Source organism: Anomalospiza imberbis, chromosome 22 (genome assembly GCF_031753505.1).
Source record: "Anomalospiza imberbis isolate Cuckoo-Finch-1a 21T00152 chromosome 22, ASM3175350v1, whole genome shotgun sequence".
Taxonomy (NCBI): Eukaryota; Metazoa; Chordata; class Aves; order Passeriformes; family Viduidae; genus Anomalospiza; species Anomalospiza imberbis.
The window spans coordinates 1,353,371-1,377,829 of record NC_089702.1 but is presented as its reverse complement, the minus strand read 5'-3'; the positions used below and the strand labels follow the sequence as shown (position 1 = coordinate 1,377,829).

Here is a 24,459-nt window from a genome sequence, read left to right as displayed (position 1 = left end):
ACAAAGGTGCTGAGCTCTTCTCCTTGGGATCCAGGCAGAGGATGCATGGGAATGGCTCAAAGCAGCACAGGGAGAGGGTTAGACTGGACATTGGGAAGCATCTTTACCAAGAGGGTGGTCAGGCACTGGGATGGACTTCCTGGGGAGGTGGTCAATGCCCCAAACCTGTCAGTGTTGAAGAGGTGTTTGGATGGTGCCCTTAACCAGGTACTGTAACCTCTGGTCATCCCTGAAGTGGTCAGGCAGTTGCAGTAGATGGTCACTGTAAGTTCCTTCAAACTCTCCTCTCCTCTCCTCTCCTCTCCTCTCCTCTCCTCTCCTCTCCTCTCCTCTCCTCTCCTCTCCTCTCCTCTCCTCTCCTCTCCTCTCCTCTCCTCTCCTCTCCTCTCCTCTCCTCCATAAACATTTGTGTGACCCTTTCCAACACTTTCTTTTCATTCACACCCAGCTGCCAAAGTGACAGCAGTGGCATTGGTCTCATGTACAGCCTCTGGCTGCCTCCTAGCATGGATCCAAACACAGCCCCAGGCTTCCCCATCCCCACTGCCCTGTCCTACCCTGAGCTGCAGCCCCTTCACCGGGGAGATCCCGGGGCAGGACCCCAGCCCCATTCCCTGATGGAGCAGCTCCATCTCGTGCCATCCTTAGCCAGGTGGCACGGCATGAACCCAGCCCTGCCCCGGTGCTGGTGTCAGGGTGGGGTGGCCAAGCTGAGGACCCGGGTCAGACCAGAACACATCCAGCAGCTCATCCCCTCAGAAGGTCCCACTAGCCATGATTTCTATCCCTGCAGACATCATGGGCGGCAGAGCGTGCTGGTGCCAAGGAAGAGGTTCCACAAGCCTCTCCTGACTCTTATAGTGAGGATGAAGGCCACCAGCCATGCAGGATGCTCTCCGGGCCTCCCTGAGCATGGAAGAATGTAGGGAGGGGAGAACAGAGCACTGTGGAGCAGTGAGGAGGGGTGTCTGAGCCTTTTCTGGCCATTGCTGCCAGGTGGCACCAGGAGGAAGGGGACAGCAGGAGGAAATAACCTGAGAAGAAACTTCCTGTGTGTTTGTTTTGGGAGTTAATAACTTCCTGAGCTCTTTGGGTGCCCTTGAGCTGATCAGAGGACAAGGGCGGTGACAGGGATGGGGACACCAGGAAGAAGTCACTGGTGGCAGGGCACTGCAGCATCATCTGCCCATCCTGTCGCTCCTGCCCTCACAGCTTGCAGATCCCAGCCCTGTAACCCCAAACACGCGTGGGAGCCGCAGGGAGGCTGCAGGAGCTGCTGGCTGAGCCATGGTAGGAGTCACCCACCAAACACTTGGGTCTGGCTTTGTCTGGGGCCCAACAAGTCAGTACCTGCTTCTTGACTCCTTCCAGCTTAAGCATTTACCTGCTGCTCTTCCCCCGTGCTTCCTGCTGGGAATATCTCCTCATGAATGATCTGGAGATGGGACACAGCCTTTTCCACTGACACAAACCCGGGTGAGCCGCGGATGGAGCAGAGGGATGTGCTGCCATCCAGAGGGGCCCGAGGAAATGAGCTGGCAGGAACTTCGTGCAGTACAAGGTCTCTCATTTTCCTCTGGCCCTTGGGTTCTTCGAGCTCAGACTCCCTGCCCTCGTGTCTTTTCTGTGCCACACTGTCCTTGCTTTACCTTACTCCAGCAAGCTCTGCCTGCCTCATGCACACAGAGACCTGGGGAGGCTAAGCCCAGCTCCCTCTCAAACAGCTGCCCTTGATCACTTCACTTTAAATCTACAGAACTCTTCTCTGCCTGGGCCCATCAAATATTTGTTGTTCATGAATTCTGGTAGAAGTCAGACAAGTCCTGGACTCCAGGGTCCAGGACAAAACTCTTTCCTGCCAAGTTGGTTGGAAACCACTCAAGTGGACATCCAGGTCCTCTCCTTGGCTGTTCTGTTTCTTTAGAATCTCTGCTGAGCTATGCCCACAGAATCCCAAAATGGTCTGAGCTGGAAGAAACCTTAAGGATCACCAGTTCCACCCCCTGCCATGAGCAGGGATGCCTCCCACTAGACCAGATCACAGGCCTGTCCAACCTGCCTTGGGCACTTCCAGGGGTGGGGCAGCCACAGCTGCTCTGGGCACCCTGTGCCAGGGCCTCACCACCCTTGATTTTGGTGGTGGGTTTTTTTTGTTGTTGGTTTTGTTTTTGTTTTTTTTTTTTTTTTTCTTGTTGGCTCTTCTGCACAGCGATTGACAGTTTTCCCAGGAATTAGAGCACAGAGGAACTGAAGGTTGTTGCTCACAATCTCTGGTGCACTTGGCCATGTTCAACTCCTGTCTGGGACTGTTGTCACACAGCCAGGAGAGCCTCAGGCCCTGGCTGCTGCATTGAGGTGGCTGGGAAGAAGCTTTTTAACATTTTTTAATGACTGATCGGGAAGGTTCATGCCCTCAGGAGTCCTTTTGCTTGGATAACACAGTGCTGGATGATGAATGGATGGTTGTCACACTGAGTTCTGCTGATACAACACAGGTGAGCTCGGGGTGCCAGTTTGTGTTAGATCCAGGGATTTTGAAGATTTTGAGATAAAGAAATGCCTATGTAGATTTCTGACATTCTTTTGGCATTGGGAGCCCAGGTGTCTGTGAGGCATCTTCCTAAGCATTTCACTGCATCTTCAATAGCTGGAAACCTGCCCCTTAAATTAGCATTCCCACTTAGGATGGCACATCATTGCAGCTGGCCTAACCTGGGATGGGATAGAACAGAATAAAACAGAAGAGAAATAGAGAAGAGTAAAATCAAAATGGAATGGAATGAAATGGAATGGGATGGGATGGGATGGAATGGAACAGAATAGAATAGAATAACTTCCAGAGAGGAAAAAATCAATACAAGGAGACTGTGATTATTCTTCAAAGACTTCTTTACTTTTTTCTTATAGGTAAATTAGGGGCTTTTTTTTTTTTATGGTCAGGATAAGCAGCATCATATCCAGGGGCCATGGCGTGATCTGGCATCTCCTCCCTTGGCCCAGGGGAGGGCAGGGAATGTGGGGGCTGCTGCAGGTGAAGGTGCTCTGTGTTATTGCTTGAGGCATCTGCAGAAGCAGGAGAGCTGATGGACAAGGAAGACCCAATAAATCACCTATTTTATGAAAAGCACCAAGTTCAGGATCCTTTAGGTCACATCGGTAGGGATGAGGAATTCTGATGGAGCTGGATATTTATATGATGCAATACTCTTGGTTTCTGAAGCTTGGACAAAGGTGGTTGGTCCTTCCAGAACTGCTTTGCTGCCTTTGCTTCCCATCCTGTGCTTTTGCAACCTTCACACAATGCCAGGTGAGTTTGGAATTCCTCAGTATTTCCCACAGTAGATCCCACCTCCAAGGACTGGGATGGGAACTTGCTCCTCCCTTCTTACAACACATCCTGAAAAACCTCCCTTGTTTTGCTAGCAGTGAGGATTAAAGGAAATCTAGAAAATGTGATCTCTGAGGGAAGAGTGAAAGAATTGGGTTGTTTGTAGCAGAGGAGCAGAGCCTGGGACAGCTGGGGATGAGCTGACCTCCAGCCTCCCCTTGCAGCTGCACTTCCTGCCCTGCTGGGATAACCCTCCTCCAATAAATAAAAGGCTGCCATGGAAAAGAAGGGAATAAACTGCTCTATGTCTGCCTGGAGAGGACGAGGAATCACAGAGTGAGGCTGCAGTGAGAGCTTTAATCAGACTTTGGGGACTGGCTGAGTGTAAACACAGCCCTGGGCCAGGACAGAGCCGCTGTGCCGGGGTTCCGTCAGCGGCAGTTTCAGGAGGGAAGAGCACAAATCAAACAAACATCCATCATGAGGGGTTTAAGCTGCACTTACCCTGCATTGCATCAGGGTGAGCAGAAATTGCTCCAGGCAGCCCTCCAGCTCTGCTTGCTCTGCTTCTCTGCTGCTCTTCCCAGCAGTCTCATGGCCCCAGGCAGGTGAAAACTGCCCTCGGCCTGGAACTGGATTCTCCTCTCCGAGAGTGGATGTTTGGAGAAGGGGTTTGCTCCCATCCCTGTGATTTTCCAGCTGCCTGGATGCAGGAGCAGCACTGCTGGGCTGCCTCAGGCCCACTGCAGCTGGGGAAGGATGAAGAACCGTGCTGGGGACACTGAGGAGGGACCATGGAGCTGGGTGAGTGTTGGCAAAGATCTTCACACCATAAAAACTTCCTTTTTGTTTCTTTAAGGAATTGTAGTGGATTTTATGCACGGTAAGAACTTCTCAAGACTGTGCTGTGAAGCCAGAGATTTCAGGGATCAGCCTGGTCTTCCATCTCTTGTCATAGAATCCCAGAATGGTGTGGGTTGAAAGGGACCTGAAAGATGATCCAGTGCCACCACCTGGAGGGGGTGGACAGGGACACCTTCCACTATCCCAGGTTGCTTCAAGCCCCGTCCAACCTGGCCTTGGACACTTCCAGGGATCCAGGGGCAGCCACAGATGCTCTGGACACCCTGTGCCAGGGCCTGCCCACTCTCACAGGGAACAATTTATCCCAATATCCCACCTGACCCTGCCCTGTGGCAGGGGGATGCCCTTGTCCAAAGTCCCTCTCCAGTTTTCTTGGAGCCCCCTTAGGCACTGGAAAGAGTTTCTAAGGTCTGCCTAGAGCCCTTTTCTCCTGAGCAGCCTGTTTGTGCTGGTTTGAGCTGGCATGGCTCAGCACCACATCTCCAGGAGAGCAGGGATAGGTTTTTATCCAGGAAGCTGCAGAATCAGCTGCAGTCAGACCTGGTGAACATCTCAAGATGTTTCCCTTCTGTTCAACTGAGTCTAGTGGTTTTGGCTGCATTCCCAGCCCTCTTCAGCCTGGGGAATCACAGGCCTGGATGTAAATAGAAGCGGCTTACAGTGAAGATTTGCCGTGGGGCAATTCCTTCCCGGAGAGGAAACGAAGCTGTTGGATGCTGCTGAGGGACAGGCCAGCCCCACAACCCTTCATGCTGCCTCGGGCTCCTCCACCCTCCTCTCCCAGGATGAAAAACATCCTCAAGAGGATTCTCAGGAACAGCTTTGGGAAAGATTTCCCCTTATGAGAAGCAAAGGCCTTGAGGACTCTGCTTCATCTGGGTTCCTTTGCAGGGTGTCTGGCTCTGCACACGCTGACCTTAGAGGGGATGTTAATGTTTTCCCACTGTAAATGTTCATGTATTTGTGCAGTCACATCACAGTCTTGGGAAGTCTCATTTTGGTCTTCATAAAACTTCCTGGAAAACTCCATAAAAGAAAACACCGTATCCACTTTAATTACAAAAAGCCTGGGAAGTGAATATTTAGTTTGTTTACAGTTGGACATCCTCCTCCTTGGCTCGAGACCACAGCAGCAATGTGTGTGTGTTGGGCTGGAAATTTTGGTGTGTTGTCTAATTTTCTTTATTGCTTCCCTTTTTGAAAAAATAGAGAAGAGGGAAGGGCACAGTTACCCCCTCACAAACAGTTACTGCTGGGACAGCCCACGGAGCCATTCACCAGCTGGGGAATTGTGGAAAGGAGGAAGAGGCCCTGCCTCATGAAATATAAAAAATACCAGAGGAAGCTGAGTAAGAAGAATAAATATAAATCACCAAAAGCAAAATTCATGTTTTTAAAGAGAGACCTGGCAGATAAGCAGTTAAAGGATCAGAGAACAACCTGATAAAATCCCAGAATGGTTTGGGGTGGAAGGGATCTTAAAGCCCATCCAGTGGGCTTTCCCACCTTCCACTACCCCAGGTTGCTCCAAGCCCTGTCCAACCTGGCCTTGGACACTTCCAGGGCTGGGGCAGCCACAGCTGCTCTGGGCTGGCTCAACAGCCTCATCTCTCCCAGCTGCCTCCAGAGCAGAGGAGCTCCAGCCCTCAGAGCATTTTCCAGAGAAATCTCAGTGTTTGTCTGTTTTGTCCTCATTTCCATCCTCCTGTCCCAGGCAGAAGCTCTGTCCCAGAGATGCCTGTGCAAGCCTCGGCTGTGATCCAGAGTTGTGATTTGAGGTGCCCAGAACCAGCAGGGTGGCCCTAGTGGCGGATGTCCTTCCTGCACTCAGGCACAGAGCTGCCATCGTGTGCCCAGCCTGGACAGAGCTGCAGGGCCACACTCACTCCCACCAGCCCCTGAGCCTGGTCTGGGGGGATTGCAGCCATCAGAGGTGGGGGGATGCTGGAGCCCCCAGGGCCCCTCCTTTGGGCACCACAACAACGGGGATGGGGATCCCTGGCTGAGCCAGGCTCTGATTTCTTTTGTCTGGGTATCAGCCATGTCCCTTTTGGTGTCCTCAGTGGCCTTTTGGCTCTGTGCCACACCTGGAGCTGGCACATGGCCAGCACACACCTCCCACGCTGACCTGCTCTGGGTCCCAGAGCAAACCCAGCCCCAACCCTGCCCCCCTGTTTTTTGGGATCAGATAAAACTCAGTCCAGTACCTAACAGCAAATCCTCTGAGGATTTGGACACCTGGCTGGTGTCCTGCCGGGCACAGGGATGCTCTCCACAGCCCATTTTCAGTTCATCACTGGCAGCACCCCAGAGAGAGGACACCTGCTCATCCCTCCTACCCGTGGGACAAGCAGCAGCAGCTTTTACCGGGCTTTTCCTCCATTTTGCACAAAGCAGCTCCACTCCTTGTTTCCCAAAAGCTTTTAGGATCACGTACTACAAAGTCTCCAGCCAAAGCTGTAAATCCCACAGTTGTCCTGCAGATGAAGATTGGTTTGGGTTCAGATCCACGTTTTGGAAAGGCCAACACCATCCTGAGCACAGGCAACAGGAATGGCACAAGTCCACCCTTGAGGACAGCAAACTGTGAGAGCCCTGGTCCTCCTCCAGGGCTCCCAAAGGAGAGAAGTCTTTGTTGGTTGATTCTGGATCCACAGACTGATAAAAACACCATGTTTGTGTTTAACCCTCCCATTTCCTCAGCCTATCTGGGCTTCTGTCTTCTACTGTCAACAGAGCTAAAAAAGATAATCAGAGAAATCAACAAAAACAACAACAAAAATCATCCTGAAAAGCCCTTTCAGGTCCAGCTGCTTGTGGGTTCATCCTCCTGCTTCTGCCAAAGCTGCCTTTTGGGGTGACAAATGAAAGCAGTTCTTTGAAGGGTATCCACATGGTGTGTGCAGCCTCAACAGGCACTTCCCCTCTGGGAATAAATCATCACTTTCAGTTTTTTAACCCAGGATTTGCATCCAGGTGTTTCCCATAGGTTGGAGGAGGAAGTTGAAATTTTGAGCAGAAAGTGCAAGTGCTAAAGAAACAACAAATACAGGCTTTTGTGGGGGTCTGGCACAGGGGCTGCCCATTCATAAGGAATTTGTGCTCCACCGACCCCATTTCCCTCTTCCCCCAAACTGGACTCCAGAAAATCTTTTGAGAGGTCACTCGATTCATCTTGTGCTTCAGATCCCTATTTAGCAACATTAAGGTCACAAAAGCCCTCTGAGAGCATCAGGTCCAATCCTTCTCCATGGCACTGCCAAGGCCACCACTGACCCATGTCCCCAAGTGCCACATCCACAGGGCTTCCAAATCCTCCCAAGGATGGGGACGGGATGTTTCTTACACAAGAACTCTCAATTCCAAACTCAGCAGGACTATCAGGATAAAATAAAGGGGAGAGGCAGGGGTTGTGTGGGGAAGGAAAGACAAGATAAACAGGAACAAAAGACCAAATAAAGATACTGAAGAATAGATTCCAGAGAGCTGGGGTTCCACTGAGTCAGTGGTGAGGCAAAGTAAGAACAGAGATGCACCTGAGACGCCACAGAACCCCAGCAGGGTTTGGGTTGGAAGGGCCTTTAAAGCCCACCCAGTGCCACCCCCTGCCATGGGCAGGGACACCTTCCACCATCCCAGGTTGCTCCAAGCCCTGTCCAACCTGGCCTTGGACACTTCCAGGGCTGGGGCAGCCACAGCTGCTGTGGGCAACCCATGCCACCCAATATTTTGCTTCTCTAGAGTCCAGTTGATCTACAAGTTTTTGGGCAGGAAAAGGTCCATTGATAACACCAAATCTCCTGTCCTGCTGATCTGTCCCAGCAGCTCCTCTGCTCCAGCTGCTTCCCCTGAGAGCTGGGGATGGCACCAGGCTCAGTTTCCCTTCCAGGCAGTGATCCCACACACAATTACCACAGGGGTTAAGAAGCCAGACAGCCACACTGCACAAGAGCAGCTCCAGGGTCATCCTCCCAGCAGCAGCTGAGGCTCTGAATACAGAAATAAAGAGGAGAGAAGGAAGAGGGCAACAGCTCCAGGCTGTCTGCAGGGACAAGACTGAATGAATGCTCTTCTTGGTTTTTCCTTACTGTAGCACAAGAGAAAACACCAACAGGAGAAGCTCCCAGCCAGATGTATCAGAGGGCGTGGAACCCTCCCCTTCACCTCCCTGAGCTTTTGGGGCAGGTCGAACAGACTCCAGCCAGGAATGCTGGAGGTAAAACCAGCCTTGGCAGGAGCCTGGGCACATCCTCAGGTTCAGCTACAGCTCTTATTTCTACAAAGGCTAGGACTTCCCTATAGGATTTGGCCCCAAATCCATAGATTTGAGCCAGTCCTAATCAGCCTAAAGAGTCAGGGCTGCCAGAACAGAGACTGAGCTGAAAGCTCGTCAGCAGGCAGTGTGACAACGGGGCAGTGCAGGCAGCAGGGACACCAAAACTCAACCCTCAGTCTTTGGGCAGGAATTGCTCCTTGAGGGCAGCTGTTATCCTGGTATTTACCAGGGAAACAGCCAAAGGCACTGGTAAGTGACAGTCCAAGCACTGCACAGGTCTTGGGTACACCCAGGAGAGCAGAGAGAGCAAACAGGAGCAGCTCGGGACACAGCCAGAGCTACCAACAGCTGCAGCCAGGAGCTGCTTCCCACCAGTACCTGTGTGGGTGGCACTGGAGTGCCTCTGTCCCAGATGTGTCACCACATGGTCAGGCAAGCCCCCCCAAAGCCCAGTTCAGCTCATGCCAGTGTTACAAGGCCCAATCCCTGGGGAAGGATCCATCCCTTTCCCAGCCTCGTGCCTGTCCTGGGAGGGCAAGCTCAGCAGCTGGAAAGGCTGCCCCAAGGGAGGGCATCCCAGTGCTGCCAGGAGCTGTTGGCACTTCACGGGGACTGAGAACCCCCTCTGGGGAGGCAGGCAGCTGGGCATTGCCATGTACCCTGCCCATGGGAGGATTTGGAGCTGAAGGCAGGAAGCTGGAGAACCCAGAGACAGCCCTAGGACTGGTACGTGCAGGGGCTCCGTGGAGAGCCTGGAAACAAAATGGGTCATTCAGTGCCAGGTGCTGGCACAGCATCACCAGGAATGCTGCTGCCTCCAAGAGTGACATCCCCCTTTCCTCCTTCTGCTTTTCTTGGCCAAATAGGGTGAAAAGATGCACCCAGCTGCCCAACAGCCCCCCCCACCCCAGGCAGCCAGGGCTGACAGAGCCAAGAGGCTGCCCTGTGAGTGTTTCTTGAGGCAGGTGTGTGTGCCCACCCCCGTGCTGCTCCCCTTCCTGGGGCACGCAGGTACCAAGCCCAACACCTGCTGCTCTCCGTGCTGGCAGTGCCAGCCCAGGGAGGAGGCTCCATTAAACAATGCCAAAAAATACTTTATTTACCAAAACCACATTAAAATACTACAAAGACTGTCCCATCCTGCCTCAGCTCATGGCTCAAGATCCTGGAGGAGGCTTGTAGAGCTCACGCAGCAGCACCAGTTTCGTGGCCAGCAGAACTTCACGGTGGCCAAGGTGGCTCCTTCTGCCATAGCGGGACAGCCGGGAGGCCTCCAGGGCCACGTCCACGAGGAGCTGGGGACTGCCTAGCCAGGCCAGCATGGAAGCCACCAGGCAAGAATCCCCCGTGGAACACGTCTGTGGGGAGAGCAACCAGCAGCATCAGCAGAGCAGGCACAGCCCAGCCCCAGCTTCAGTTTGGGACCATGGAATCATTCCGGTTGGAAGAACCCATAAAGATCAAATCCAAACATTCCCCCAGCACTACCAAGGCCATCATTAACCCACCTCACCCACCCATCTTTTAAAGCCCTCCAGGGATGGCAACACCATCCCTGAGCCCTGCTCAGCCACCACAGCCTGGGACACACGGATGAGCAGGTGGAACTCAGGGAGCAGGAGCCTGCAGCCCAGCCCAGCTGGGACTCACCCGGTTTAGGAGCCTGCAGATATGGGCTGAATAAGCCACTTTCTTCTTCTGCCTGTGGAGGCGGAGGCAGTGGAGGCTCTGCCAGGCACATCCCTCTGCTGCCTGCGGGGGCTCAGGGAGGGCAGAAGGACCTAAGGGGCTGCAGAGGGCAGGGGGTCCTGGCTCCATCGCTGCTGCCCACACTCGGGTCTGGGGTCACACACGCCTCCTGTGGCTGCAAAACCTCTGCTGAGAGAGAGCCAAGCAGGGGCTGAACACACTGCTGCCTTTACCCTGTCCTTGCTAGGACACTAATTAGCAAATTGGGCACTTAGAATAACACCAAAGCCATGCTGCACATTGCATAAACAAGGCCAGAAACCACCCCCTCTGCAAAACTAGGCACACATAAGAAAAGCAAAGTGCAAATAAGGCATTTTAGGAGAGTTTTCTTCACAGCTCACCTCTGAGAGCTCCTCCAGTCTTGCCCTGCCCCAGGAGCAGAGGGGGAGCTGGGATCTGCTGCCTATAACCAGGAGGGATCATTGCCTGCAGCTGGGAGGGGAGGGCACCCACGCAGCTGCACGGGTGGGGATGGAGATGGACACAGGGATGGAGACAAGAACAGGGATGGCCACGAACCTCACACCTGCACCCTGTCTCCTACACTCAAACTAGCCATTCTTACCCAAAATTCTTTTAGGTGAGGCTGTATTTGCTCCTAGGTCCCCTGACAGCCCCATTGCCCTAATTAGTATCATTAATGAAATTAGCCCTCAGTGCTGGATCTGGGGGGACTTTTTGTGTGGTTTATTCTGCATTAATTTGAGGGCGTTCCAGGGTTTCACCAAGCACCAGGGTGAGCAGGGTCTTGGGGGGCACCCGGGGATGCTGGGGGCAGGAACCCTCCACAAACACCCTGCCTTCTCCCCCGTGTCCTGGCAGGGGTCTCAGTGCAGAACCCTGTTCTGTGGTGTTTGTGGCACCAGGGCACAGCAAAAAGGGGTCAGTGTGCTCTGGACGTGGCCCCATCCTCAGGAGGGTGAGTTTTTGAGGTGGGGGGGGTCCCTTGGGTGCAGCCCCCCACCCTGCAGGGAGTTTGTGGCAGGTTCCTGGGGTGCAGCATCTTTTCCTGCAGGATATGGGGTGGGGCTGGGTGTCCCTGCAGGACACTGTGGAGAAGGGTGGGGGGTCCTGGGGTGCAGGATCTGTCCTGGAGGGAAGGAAAAGGTGTCCCCTGAGTGCAAGATCCAGCCCTGCTCTGGGGTGGAGATTCCGTAGGGTGCAGGATGTGGCCCTGTAGCACATCCAGTGCAGGGCCTGCCTCTGAGCTGGGGAGGGGGAGTCTCTCCAGATGAAGAATGTGACCCCTTAGCAGCCTGTGCGGGGGGTGTGGGGGGCTGTCCTGGGTGCAGGGTACACCCAGGAAGGAAGATTCCTCCGGGGGGGACAGCACCCTGCAGCCCCTCATCCTGGAGGTCTTTTCAGGTGCAGAACGCAGCCCCTTAGCACCCTGTGCTGTGGTGAAGGGGTCTCTCAGGTGCAGGATGTGACCCCTTCGCACGCTGTGTTGGAGAGGGGCTTCTCCTGGGTCCAGGATCCACCCCGGGAAGGAATTGTTCCCCTCTCAATCACATCCTCCCTTCCCTGGAGCACCCTGCAGCCTCTCACCCTGGGGCTCTCCCGTGTGCGGAGCAATGGAAGCAGCCCAGGGCTGGTTCTGGTTCTGGGGTGCCCGGGTGGTGCAAGGGGATTTATTGTGTGGTTTATTCTGCATTAATCTGGGGGGGTTCTGCGGTTTCAGTAAACACCGGTGTGAGCAGGGTCTGGGGCTGCACCCAGGGGGGTGGGAGCGGGACTGACCCTGCTGAGCGGGATCATGGGGTGGGGTTTCCCTTGGGTGCAGGATCTGCTTTCTCCCCCCTGTCCCGGCAGGGGGTAGAGAGAACCCAATATTTGTGGTGTGAGGGAAGGACACCCCGGGCAGCACAGCCGCTGCTCCAGGGCACACATGGCCCATCCCGGAGATCCCGGTGCCGCTGTCCCGGGGATCCCCCGGCCCGGGCGGCACAGCCGCTGCTCCAGGGCACACATGGCCCATCCCGGAGATCCCGGTGCCGCTGTCCCGGGGATCCCCCGGCCCGGGCGGCACAGCCGCTGCTCCAGGGCACACATGGCCCATCCCGGAGCTCCCGGTCCCGCTGTCCCGGGGATCCCCCGGCCCAGGCAGCACAGCCGCTGCTCCAGGGCACACATGGCACAGCCGCTGCTCCAGGGCACACATGGCCCATCCCGGAGCTCCCGCTGTCCCGGGGATCCCCCGGCCCGGGCGGCACAGCCGCTGCTCCAGGGCACACATGGCCCATCCCGGAGCTCCCGCTGTCCCGGGGATCCCCCGGCCCGGGCGGCACAGCCGCTGCTCCAGGGCACACATGGCCCATCCCGGAGCTCCCGCTGTCCCGGAGTTCCCGGTGCCCTTTCCCGGGGTTCTCCCCTCGCCGTGCCGCGATCCCCGCCTGCAGCGCGCGGCTCCCGCCGCCAGGGGGCGCTCCCGCCCCGCCCCGCCCCGGGAGCGCCGTGCCCGCTGCGGCCGCCAGGGGGCGCCGCGCGGAGCCGCCTCCCGGCCGCGGCCCCGCCCCGCCGCAGGTGACACCCCCACACCCCCCGGCCGGGGAGCGGCGGGAGCCATCCCGGTCCCGTCCCGGTCCCGTCCCGGTCCCGCTCCTGCCTCGGCCCCCACCCCGCTCCCGGCCGTCCCAGTGGCCGCCATGGCAGAGCAGGAGAGTTTGGAGTTCGGCAAAGCCGACTTCGTGCTGATGGACGCCGTCACCATGCCCGAGTTCATGGCGAACCTCCGGCTGCGGTGAGTGAGGGGCGGGCGGCGCGGCCCCACCGCCCCGGGGCTCGGCGGGTCTTCCCCTCACACACGGCCCGCTTGGGATGGAGTGTGAGGGAACCGAAACCCTCCCTGAGCCTCCTCCGCCTGCTGCCCCTCCCCGACGGAGCGAACCCGCACCAAAGTGTGGATTTTTCTACGGAATGGAAGAGCCGGGTAAAGATGAGCGTGCTCAGGGTGCACCAAGCCCTGGGGGCTGCGGCGGCTCTCAGTCCCCCCTCAGGAAAATCTCGCTCCGGAGTCACCTGCCTCAGTGCCCACCTCCCTCATGGGACCATGGAATGGTTTAGGAGCGAAGGGACCTGAAGGACTTTACTTTTAAACACTATGTTGTTCTTCCCCTATATCACAGGCACACAGGGTGGGGTGGGGTGGGTTGGAAGGGACCTTAAAGCCCATCCAGTGCCACCCCTGCCATGGCAGGGACACCTTCCACTCTCTCAGGTGTCCCCGAGCCCCCTGCAGCCTGGCCTTGGACACTTCCAGGGATCCAGGGGCATCCCAGCTGCTCTGGGCAGCCTGTCCCTCTCCCCTCTGCCGGGTTTCTCGCCTACGCTGACATTCTGCAAAGTTGCTTTGGAGAGAAAGAAAAAGAGCAATAAAAGTCACCAAGTCCAAGGTTGCTCCATCCCATGGGGGCATTGCAGCCGCTCGCTGGTGTAGACTTGCTGTGCTAACATTTCGTGATCTTTATGGCTTTATTTCCCTTGTAGACGTGGTGGGTGCTGGGAAGATCCACATTTTCCTGCCTGTTCCCTCTCAAGCACAACTAAATCCTGGGCAGCACTGATAGAGGACAGCCGAGAGACCCTAAGTCTGTGGCTGCTTTTCACTTTCCATTATAAAACATTCATGGGATCTCCACCTGATAAACTCTTATGCCCCTGCTTGTGCAAGGATTTGATAATTGCCAAAGAGAAGCTTTTGGGGTAAAGACGTGACTTGCTGGCTTGTGTCCCTCCCCTGTTCTGCTCAGGTTTTCCTACTTGTGTTTGGTGGGTTTTGGAATCAGTCACTTGTGAGGCCCCTCGTGTTGTTGGATGCACCTGAGAGTGGCTGTGGCAATAGATGGGAGGAGGGCTAAGCTCCCTCAGCAGGCTTCAAACTATTGAGGAAGGAGAATATTAAGCTTTTTCAGACAATTGTGTTGCCTCTTCTGGATGAAGTCTGTAGATTTTGCGATCTGGCTGCTTCAGCCACTATGTGCTTGGGAATTTCTGTGCTGCACAGCTATCCCTGTGCCCTGAGATGCTGCAGGGTGAGCGCTCAGATCCTGTGGGCTGTAACAACAACCAACATACTTTATGCTTTTTTCCTTCTATATTTTGGATTTCTGTTTGGGCAGAGAGGGATTTGTGTTTGAATATAAGAAAATCATAGTGAGAATGGTTGAGCTTTGAACATGATTTCAGATTGAAATGAATTTTGCAGTGCCTCTAAAAGTTTAAATTTGTTTCTCATTTGTACACTCCATGACATTGTAATTGTATTAGAGAGGGCTTGCATGCAATATCTTTGTAATTAGCAGGAAACCTGTGTGTCACGGTTTGTTCTTGGGGTTTTATTCTTTGGTTAATGTGTACTAGAATTCTAAATGAAGTATTGGAAATGGATTTATAACTGAAAAATCAACGTGGCATGTTGGTTGCCTTTAGGAACCCATTGAGAGGTGCCTTTCAGGGACAGACTTTGCTAATTTTGTATGAAGGCATGAGAAGAACAAGCCAGCAGTCCTGGATCCTTACAATAAATGTGCATCTTTGTTTATTTTTTTCTTTGTGCTGTTGCTGATGGTGCCTGAGGGTGTATCCAGGACATCCCTGCTGTGTGTGATATACCTTGGAAGCCCCGTTTAACTGCAGTGCCTTGGTCCCTGGCACTCAGACCTGCCCAAACCCAGGCTTATCCTCTGACAGCAGTTCAGACTTGAGTTCTTCTCACCCAGCCGTGAGCTCTGCCTGAGCTTCAAGGTGTCCTGGTGTCTGTGCCGTGGACAGAACAAGCTTTTGTCAAAAGCTGATTGATACTGTTAATTTTTCTAACCTTGGTGCTGTCATCCCCTGCCTCCAGGCCTGTCTGCAGTGGGACATTTGGGAAAGCTGATGTGAATTTCCCAGAAGTGTGGCCTTTCCGAGAAGCTGCTGAGCTCTGCCAGGCGTTGGGTGCTGTGTGGTGGCCCTGGGCCGCTGCCCCGGCCCCGCTGCCGGTGCTTTACAACACTCAGGCAGCACCTGCTGCTCACATTTTACTGCTCTGGAGAGGGCAGTTGACTCGTGGTGCTGACACGTGGGACGCTGTGTGAGACCCAGCTCAGGACCTGCCAAGGGTCGGTTGTGTCACTGTGGCAATGGCAGTCCCCTTTGTGCTGGTTGTGTGCTGAGCAGAGGGAAGGAGTTGCTGCTCCTCCGTCACTGAGTGCCCGTGGTGGGTTTGTTCAGTTTAGACTTGCATGGGCTCCACCCTATTCCATAAATCCAGCTTTCTGCCAGAGCTATTTTTGTTCGGGGTCACTGGCTGACCCAAGACGGGCTGTGCTGGATTTAGTTCCCAAGTGAGCCCAGATGTGGGTGGAATTGAAATCATACCAGTTTTGGTGCATGCAAGGATATTTCCCCAAGGATGTCTCTAGTGGGAAAAAGGAATGGTGAAGCTGCACTTTTCATCAGTGTAGTATTTGAATTCAGTGCTGTTGACATGGGCTGGATGAGTGTGCCTGGATAGGTGGGTGGATGCAGTGTGAATTTACTACCTCATTTCCTAGCCCCAGTGCTCATGCCCAGTCATTTGTAAGTTTGAGTGGTGATTCAGCAGGGATATCACTGTGTCAGTACCTTTTCATGGCTGTGTCTTACAGCTACTTAATGAATGTTTCTTTGGATGCTCAGCAATCACTACATGTTACGCTTTATTGTAAATAAAAGTCATCCTGTCCTTGAATTCCTTAGTCCTGAGTGTGCTTCGTCCAAGTGTTTGGTTGTGATTCTTAGTCATCAGAATAATTTTTAAAAAAGAAACCCAGGACTATGGGAATGGTCTGTGTGGACTCAGTAGCTTTGTTTCTTTATAGCAACCTCCAGAATTGTAGCAGACAATTGTTTCTGGAATGCTCGTAGATCGGAATCATTAAAACAGCTGTATTTGAGTGGTTTGTGTGTCAGCACATTATCCCTTCAGTGAGTGCCTGCTCATCTGTGCACTATTGCAGGAGTAACTGGCAATTCCAATCCCAGGACATCAGATTAATTGAAGGACTCCTTAAAATAGGGAATCTTTTTATGTTTAGCAGCTCTCAGGTCCTGCCACTGGCACGCAGGTATTTATCTGTGGTCAAGTGTTACCTGCTGTAAGTGGTGGGAGAATGCTCTGGACTTGGTAAAACTCTCTATTTCACTGCTTTTGACTTAACATGACCATGGCTATTCCATGGCAGGTGGACTGAGATGGTGCTTGTGGAAAGGGAGTGTTGGTCTGGCCAGAGCTGCTCAGCTTTTGCAGAAATTGTGGTGTAGATGAAACTATTGAGTAAGAGAAGCAAGAAACTGCACCACCTCATTTTCTTCATGCCATAGTGAAAATTTCAAGTAGTAAAAGTTACCATTTTTAATTTACTTCCTTGTAATGAAGGTTATTTTTCAGAATTATGAAATATGCTGGTTTATCAGGTGATTTCTTGTATTGCACTGCAAAGACCGCTCACTGTTCTGTACAGCTTGCATTTGTCTTGACAAACAGATCAAACCTCAGAACATTAAAAATGGGATCTGTGGAATGCCAAGAGGGAGTTCTTGAATTATCTGTTGTGCAGCCTTGGCGATGCCTTTGGGAGTCACAGCAGGGCAGTTCCTCCTCCCAGGGTCTCAGGTGTGTGCCAGCACAGTCAGATGTGACCCACCCACTCTGTGCCAGGCAATAGGATCCTGTGGGGGCCCAGCTGGGGGCAAACCCAGCACCCCTGAACCACTGGGAGTGGAAACCACATGGAAATGCAGGGAAAAGCAGAGAAATACACAGGGCAGCGTTTGGGGTGGTCTGATGTGAGCTGTGTGCTCGTGGTGTTTGTGTTCCCACATCTGCATTGTGAGCAGGTGCTACCTGACTCATCCTCTGCTGATTTCTAGTGAGTTGCTCATTTTTCATAAGCATTGTGCAAATCCCCCCGGGAACACAATAGATCTATGTCACCGTTATTAAAGAATTCAAGGATGTGTGAAAGGAAGACAGTGAGAGAACCTGGTGATGTGTAATGATTGTAAAATGAATTTGGAATTGTTTTGCTCTTCTTTTAAGTATTTCCAGCATGCAACAGCTGTGGAAGGCTGTACTTGCTACTCAGATAGTTCTTGGTCATCCCAGGCCACCTGAGCCTGGAGTGGTACAAAGATCTATGGGTTAATAGTCCTTGCAGTTGTCTCCCTGTGCACGTGGTGACTTCTGGCCTCTTAAGGCACCATTTCATAAGAACACAGTTCTGTGTTCACTTAAAAACACACAGAAGTGTTTTTCTAATGTTTCTCAACTATCTCACAAACCCCACCATTTTCAGATTAAGGCAACAGGTCTAGAGCTGTATTTATTGCAGGGCCATTTGAAACATAGATAATATTTGCTATGATTATTAATAGTTTTGGCATCAAGAATCTATACTGAAAATCTGGTCCTCCTGAGAATGTGCTGAAGGAAGTGTTTGCTTTGTAGGCAGGGCTGAGACCTGGACTGGAGTCCTAGAAAAAGGTTGGAGCAAACTGAATGGGGAATTGGGCTTTAAATGCTGCACAGGGATATCTCGAAGGGGTTTTCTTGAGGTTGTTGTGTGGAGGTTGTACCTTTTGTGCCTCTGTCAAAAAATCCCCATTGTTTTTCTGGATGATGTGGCAAGTTGAGTCCATTCTTTAGAATCCTAAAATCACAGAATAGTTTGGGTTGGAAGGGACCCTAAAGTTCATCCGGCTCCACCCCCATGTCCCTTCCACTGGAGCAGGTTCTTCAAGTCCCTGGCCTAGGACACTTCCAGGGAAGTACTTTAAGTTCTAAAAGGCCAAACTCCTGTTCTGCCATTCAGTGTCCCCTAGATCTGCAGACTGGATTGTTTTCCTTTCCTTTTTCAGGTCTGGAAAAGCAAGCACAAGTTCTAGGGTTGAACAAATGCTTCAGTTTGTCCCCATCTTCAGGAAACGGGTGTCCCTATGATCCATTAGGAACAATTCCTAGCCCAGCTGTGGGTCCCATTTGCTGTTGCTCGGTACCACGCCCTTTCTGTTCTTCCCTTGATGAACCTCAGTTGCAGTTTTGGAGTGAAGGGTGCTGTCCATATTACACTAATATTTTTACTCTGACTTCCTTATCTTTTGAGCACCATCTTAAACATTCATATTTGGGGTTGAAATTGCGGTGGGAGAGGTTTGGTTTCCCATGAAGTAATAAACTGTATTTAATCCCAGCAGATGAAATATTATGTGAATGCTTAGTTTCATTTGTGCTTTTGCTAATGAAATATTCATGCTTCATAAACAAGCTTTTCATGCCTTTAAGCCATTTTAATTTCCTCATTCTAAATAGTTATGAATATTTGAATTGTTCATGTGGTGTTGGATTAAAGAGCTGCTGGGAAGAGGCTGCTTTCTCCCTGGAGAGGGGCACCTGCCTCCAGGTGCTGCAGGACACTCCTTCCTCTACTCAGGCCCGCAGCAGTTGAATCTCATCAGCCCTTCTTGGCTTCCTCAGAGTTACTCAACCTGTAGAAGCTCTCTTGTGTCACAGTTCGGAATGAATGGAATGAAAATTCCCCTTAGTCCATCAAAATTTGACTTATGAGCTTGGCCTGGGGCCAGCCTGATCTTCAGAGGTGGAAAAGGCCATAGATCTCACTTAAAAAGCAAATCCCAACCAGAGGAGTAGCAAAGGGAGAATCCAGGCCAGCTTCTCGACTCCACAGGGACTCTTCAGCCCGTGGACACCTGGAGCTGCTGCAGGTGTGCTCTGGGATTCCTGACTGGCATTCCCATGAACCAGGCTTTGAATGAGGTGGTGTCCAGCCTGGGGTTTGTTTTGCCTCCGTATGTGCTGAGTTTATCTGGTTTCACTGGGCCTTCCTTAGCACATCTGCCCTCCCTGCCTGATGAAAGCCTCCTTAGAGAGAAGTTTTACAGGAGTCTTTTTATAGCAACTGGGTGGGGGAGTGTTTAATAATTTTAGCACCTGGCTGTTGAATAATATATGAGGTCAGATTTATGAATGAGATCAGTCTTTCAGGTGCCTTGTACTTCTAAAGTCTGAGGCTGCTGATGCTGTGCCCCAGACCTGCTGGTCCTGCCCCCAGCTGCCTCTGGTCCTTGTCAGAGCACAGGCAACAACATTTAGTTGTGGGTAGGAAGCAGCAACTTGGGGAGTGACATCCATGGCACGTGGCATCAGGTGTGAAACAAAAACCTGACAGAATCAGTGAAGTAACCAGAACTGTGGGGGATTAGCTCAGTAAAAAATGCTCTTTCTTGTATTTTTAAAGTCTTTTTTCCTGCTGTTTACACAACGTATATCTACAAAAATCAGCTGGTAATTTAGGAATTCCTCAGCAGCCTTTTGGCTTTCATCCTTACTCTGCAATAATTTTGTAGATTCTGATGAAGTGCTGTGTGTCTTGAAGCTCCTCAGAGTAGCAGTGCATCTGTTTGGGATGCTGTCAAGTGGAATCCTGTTCTGGAATCCTCCATGCTTGAGGTGGCTTGTGTAACCTGCATCATCTTAACTGAAGTGATTTGTCATCACATGCTGATTTTCAGCAGCTGGAGGTTGACTCCAAGCTCTACTAACTTCCTACAGTAAATATTTGCTAATACTTCCAATGAGCCTCATGGCCTCCTTTAGTCAAGAGTCCTTTGCATTGACTTCTGTTCAAAAATCTGCCTCTCCAGGTGCTTTACTGATCTAACACTCACTGAGCCCTTGCATTTCTTTGCCTCTTTGCATTTCTTCTGGCTGAGCAAGCTTTGACACCATCTGAAGTGATATTTACTTGAATTCCTTTAAAGATGCAGATCTCATGAGGTATTTGGAGTTACATCATCTCCCTCTGCATCCCTGGGTCATGATTGCATCTTTTTATGGAATGAAGGAGTTCTGAGAGGGGCAGAAGGAAACACGTGTCTGCCTGTAAGTGTGAAGTAGGGGAGCTGTGTGTCCCCTGGTGGCAAATACTCATTTCCAATTCTCTGAAGCAAATATACAATTTGTAATTTACAATTTGTAAAGAAGATTTGTTTCTTTAAGGGCTTTTTTTATGAGATGTGATGAGATCTCAGCTCCTGATGCTGCTGTCACATGCTGCTGTTCCTGTATTAGACCAGGTGTAAAAGTGTTAAGTTGTGGCTTTCAAGTTCTGAAAGAATGGCCTGGCTGTGAGGCTGTTCTGTCTTTGGGAGTGAAAAAGGGACATTAGATAGACTTAACTTTTTTGAAAATACTTCATTTTTCTTCAAATCTAAGCCGTTAAACTGTTCCTGAGATAACCTCTGTCTTTGGCTAGGAATGAGGTTTTACTGGTCTCTGAGTTGTATGTGGCAGCAACACCCAGGGCAGTTCTTGGGGTGGTGGTTTAGATGGACAGCAGATACTCTCCTGTCGGGGCCCAGTTGAGGCAGGAGGAGGAGGAGGATATCTTGGAAAGACCTTTTAAATAAAATAGTTGTTACTGATAAGCCAGAGGACCCAACCCTCTCATCACTGATTGTCTTGCAGGGCTCAACTTCTCAGGCTCAGCAGCAGAACTGAGTGCAGCATAACAAGCCTGCTCTTGCTCTAATTCTTGGTGGTATTTTCCATTTTGCCCCCAATAGTTTCTGAGCATTTTTCTGTGCACACTTCAAAATTTCTCCTAGAGCAGTGCTGGAATATTTGTTCATCAGTTCTGTCCTGTTCTGCTGAAGCATTTTGCAGCCCACGTTTCCTGGCTGCTGGGATGCTGCTGACCTTCCTTTCTGGGTTTAAAAGTTGGCAGTGACCTGTCCTATGGCTGCCACTTGCCCAGCGACACTTCAGAGAACAGTTTCTGTGTGACTTTTGGGCTGGTCTGATCCAGAGCTTTATTTCCAGAAAAACATGCCATTGGGTGAAAATACAGCATTTAACCAGTTCTGTGTCCCTGGGCAGCCACTTACCTGCCACGGTGTCATTTCTCAACCTTGGATGTTTTTTGCTCAACTCCAGCATGTCAGGCATTGACTCCCACTGTCCCTCCAAGAAGTGTTGTCCCACCTGACCTTCCTTTCTCCTGCTGACTTCCCATATTTCTGTAACTGCAGTACTCTCCTGGTCATCATGGGTGACTCCTCTCTCCTCTTTCAGTACCTTCTGTGTGCAGCTGAGCACCTCTGCCTAGCTTTCCCCCTTGCTGTTTATGTCCTTTCAGCTCCCCAGTGTCATCTCTGATCTTGGGCTGATCTTCCCAGCCTTGCCCTGTCAGTTGGAATTTCCTGGGGCTGGAGCAGGTGAGCTCCTCAAGAGAGCAGTTCCCTTGTTCCACCTGCACTTTTGGACTCGATCCTTTCTAGGCCTTTGCATCCCAAGTCAGGTGTTGGTATTCCCCTGTGGTGTGTCAGGTCCAAGCCTGAGCCATACACAGAGCCCAGTCTTGCCCAGAGTCACCTCACACTGATTTTTGTGCTCATTCCTTCTCTTGTGCACTGACAAACCAAACCCCCTTTCCCACAGAGCTTGTTCAGAGTTATCTACAAAGATTGCTTTTGCTCTCAGTTCTATCTCCTTCACCTATCTCCTTGCCTCCCTCCTGTTCCACCTCAGAACACAGCTTATCTCCTCACTATGTTTATCAGTTTCTCCAGCAGGACTGATCTGTGCCATGTCTGTCTGAGAACTTTCTGACCAGCTTTCCTGTGCTTTTCCTGCAATTGCTCCTTTTGGCATGCAAGAAACACCATATAACTTCCAGCAAAGACACTGCCTCTTCCTTCCATGTGTAATTTATGGAGCCCACACAAAGTGTGCCATGGCAGGAGGTTTGGAGTGCTGCAATCACTGATTATCATGTTCATCTGCTCATTTCCTGGCTCCACGCTGGGTCCCAGCCTGTTGGAGCTCTTTTTGTCTTGGGTCTGGACAGAGCCTGCCCCGATGTTATCCTGCTTGAGGTTGTTCAGGTAGAAAATTATCTGATCAGAGTATCTTGATATGTTCCTTTTTAAGGTTGATGTAACTTAACTTGAGAAGCCTGAAGGCTCATTACATCTTCCTGGGAAACAAAAACTGGAGATTTGTGGCAGGACTCTGCAATATGTGGAGTGTGATGTGCTGCTGGGGCTGGATGTGCTGTTTGGAGTGATGAGTTTAACTCCCTCTCCAGACACAAAGGATTTTTGCCCTTGCCCCTGCATCTTTATTCACATCAAGCCAACTCAAACCATGTTTCACTGGAAGTTCTGGCAGCCTTGGAATAAATCCCTTTGTTCTGGGGCCCCTAACAAGAAGGTTTTTTGTCCCATTCTCATGGAGAGCAGGTGTGCATGGCTATTCCTTAAATGAATTACGCTTTGAGGCACCAGGTGAAATTTTTTAGGAAAGGTTCCCTTTCATTACCTGCCTCCCATTACAGCATCAGTGCCTTCATCATTGCCCTGGGGTTTGTTTATGGTGCCCAGGACAAACAGCAGGGGAACTAAAGGGAACTGCAGCACTTCACTGCAGCATCCTGCCCAGGGAGCTCAACAGCTGGGCAGGAATGAGAGCCCATCTTTTAACAGCTACTGGATGGCAGCAAAGGCTGTCTCACTGTGAACAGCAAAGAAAAACAAACTGAAACAAAAATCCCCTTTCTCACTGTAGGAACTGTAGGCTTTCTTTGGGGAGAGCTCCTCCATGGCATTTGGAGGGCTGAAAACCACGGTGGCTGTGAAAGCCTTCACACCATGGCCGTCAGGGCACAATGAAGCTTTCATTCTCCACATCACATCACTGAGATGTTTACACTGAAACTTTTGCTGTTACTCAGATTGCTATGCTGCAGCTAAATAGATTATTTTACAAGAATGAATGATAAAGTAAATTTCACCTTCAAAAGAAAACTCCAGCTATGGTTCCTTGAAGGCCTCCCCTCCCTTGCAGTGTTTATAAAGGAACTGGATATGGAGTTTATAAACTTCCGAGGTGGAAATGGTGCCTTCCACTGCTCCTTAATACCAGCTTCTTTGTGTGTTGTTGCTTCTTGATCCCAGGTGTAAAGACCAGGGGAGCAAATTAAAACAGGCTCAAAGAGCTGTAAATACATTTTGGGCCCCAGAAGAATCCCAGAACACCAGAGCTGAAGCACTGGAGTCTTCAAGTGAACTTGCTTAGAAAAACTGTTGCATGTGCACCCTGCAGAGAATGTCCTCCCTTGTTTGCTTCTCAGACTGTCAGAAGGACACTGTGCTGCTTTTCCTTGTGCTTCCAGGGACAGAAGAACCCCCAAATTCTTTTAAAGCTGGATGTAAACACCTCCTTGGAACAGGAGCTGTTAAACTTTGTTGAAAAGTGCTTAGCAATGACAAAAAAATGTTATTTCCGAAAGGATCTCTGTAGTACTGAGGGGTTTTTTTGCAAATGAAAGTCCAAATTTACCGCAAAAATGTCCCTGTAACCTCTTATAATTCAAAACATATTCCTTGCTTTTCAAAAGCACAGGCAAATTACCAGGGAGCCTTTCTAAAATAAGCCTGAGGTTGGATGTTTGACTTTGCGGACAGTGCTGCTTGATAATCAGCATTTCCTTTTTTGAGTTTGCCTGTGTCGCAGTCAGAAAGGAGCTTTGCTTTGTGTGGTTTCTGACCTGTTCCAGGTGAGGAGAACACGAACAACGCCTGTGCTGCAGTACTGGGATAGAAACAGGAGTATCCCTTTCCCTTATTTTCCTGATAAATGTAGCATTTATGTCTCCAGCAAAACAAACAATGGCAATCTTGTCTTTGTCCTTGTTTTTTGGGCCATGCTGCATCCTGGCTTTCAAGGATGCAGACATTCCTGAGCTAGACCTCTCAGTGTCTGGCAGCTGGTTCTCTGACTCTGTGTTGGTTACGGAACTTAAACCCCTCTGAGGAAATGCCAGGGAAAAGCAGATCTGTGTGAAGTGTAAAGCTTCTAAACCTGGTATGAAACCCTGAGAGCTGGGCTTGCTAGAAAACTGAAGGAAAGCTAAACAATTTTGAAATGATTGGGAATATTTGGCTTCATTTTCCCAATCAGTCGATAGAAAACATGTTTTCCATTAAGGGCTTATATTTTTGGAGACTTAAAAGGGGGGCTGCTTATTGTCAAAACAAGTCTTGCTTTTCACCAAATATCTTGGCTGCCTGGTTTGATTTTTGGTGCTGTCCCTGCAGGCAGTGTGGGGGAGCTGGTGCCAGGCTGTCACCTGGAATGCTGGAATCATGGGTGCTGTGGGGTTTGTATCTGAGTGCTTGTGCCCTGAGGAGCAGTGCCAGG

General features: G+C 51.2%; 1 protein-coding gene across 7 annotated transcripts in view; it reads left to right on the top strand.

The window, feature by feature from the left end:
* Positions 1-12,776: 12,776 nt before the first annotated feature.
* The window catches only part of MYO1D (myosin ID), a 157,944-nt gene continuing 146,261 nt past the window's right edge, over positions 12,777-24,459 (top strand). For all 7 annotated transcript variants that reach the window (XR_011005782.1, XR_011005783.1, XM_068212158.1 and 4 more), the window contains exon 1: positions 12,777-12,960. Coding sequence is in view for 5 of the 7 variants with exons in the window: in XM_068212158.1 (XP_068068259.1) it covers positions 12,866-12,960 (95 nt within the window). In the remaining 2 variants the exon portion in view is untranslated. The remainder of the gene's footprint in view (positions 12,961-24,459) is intronic.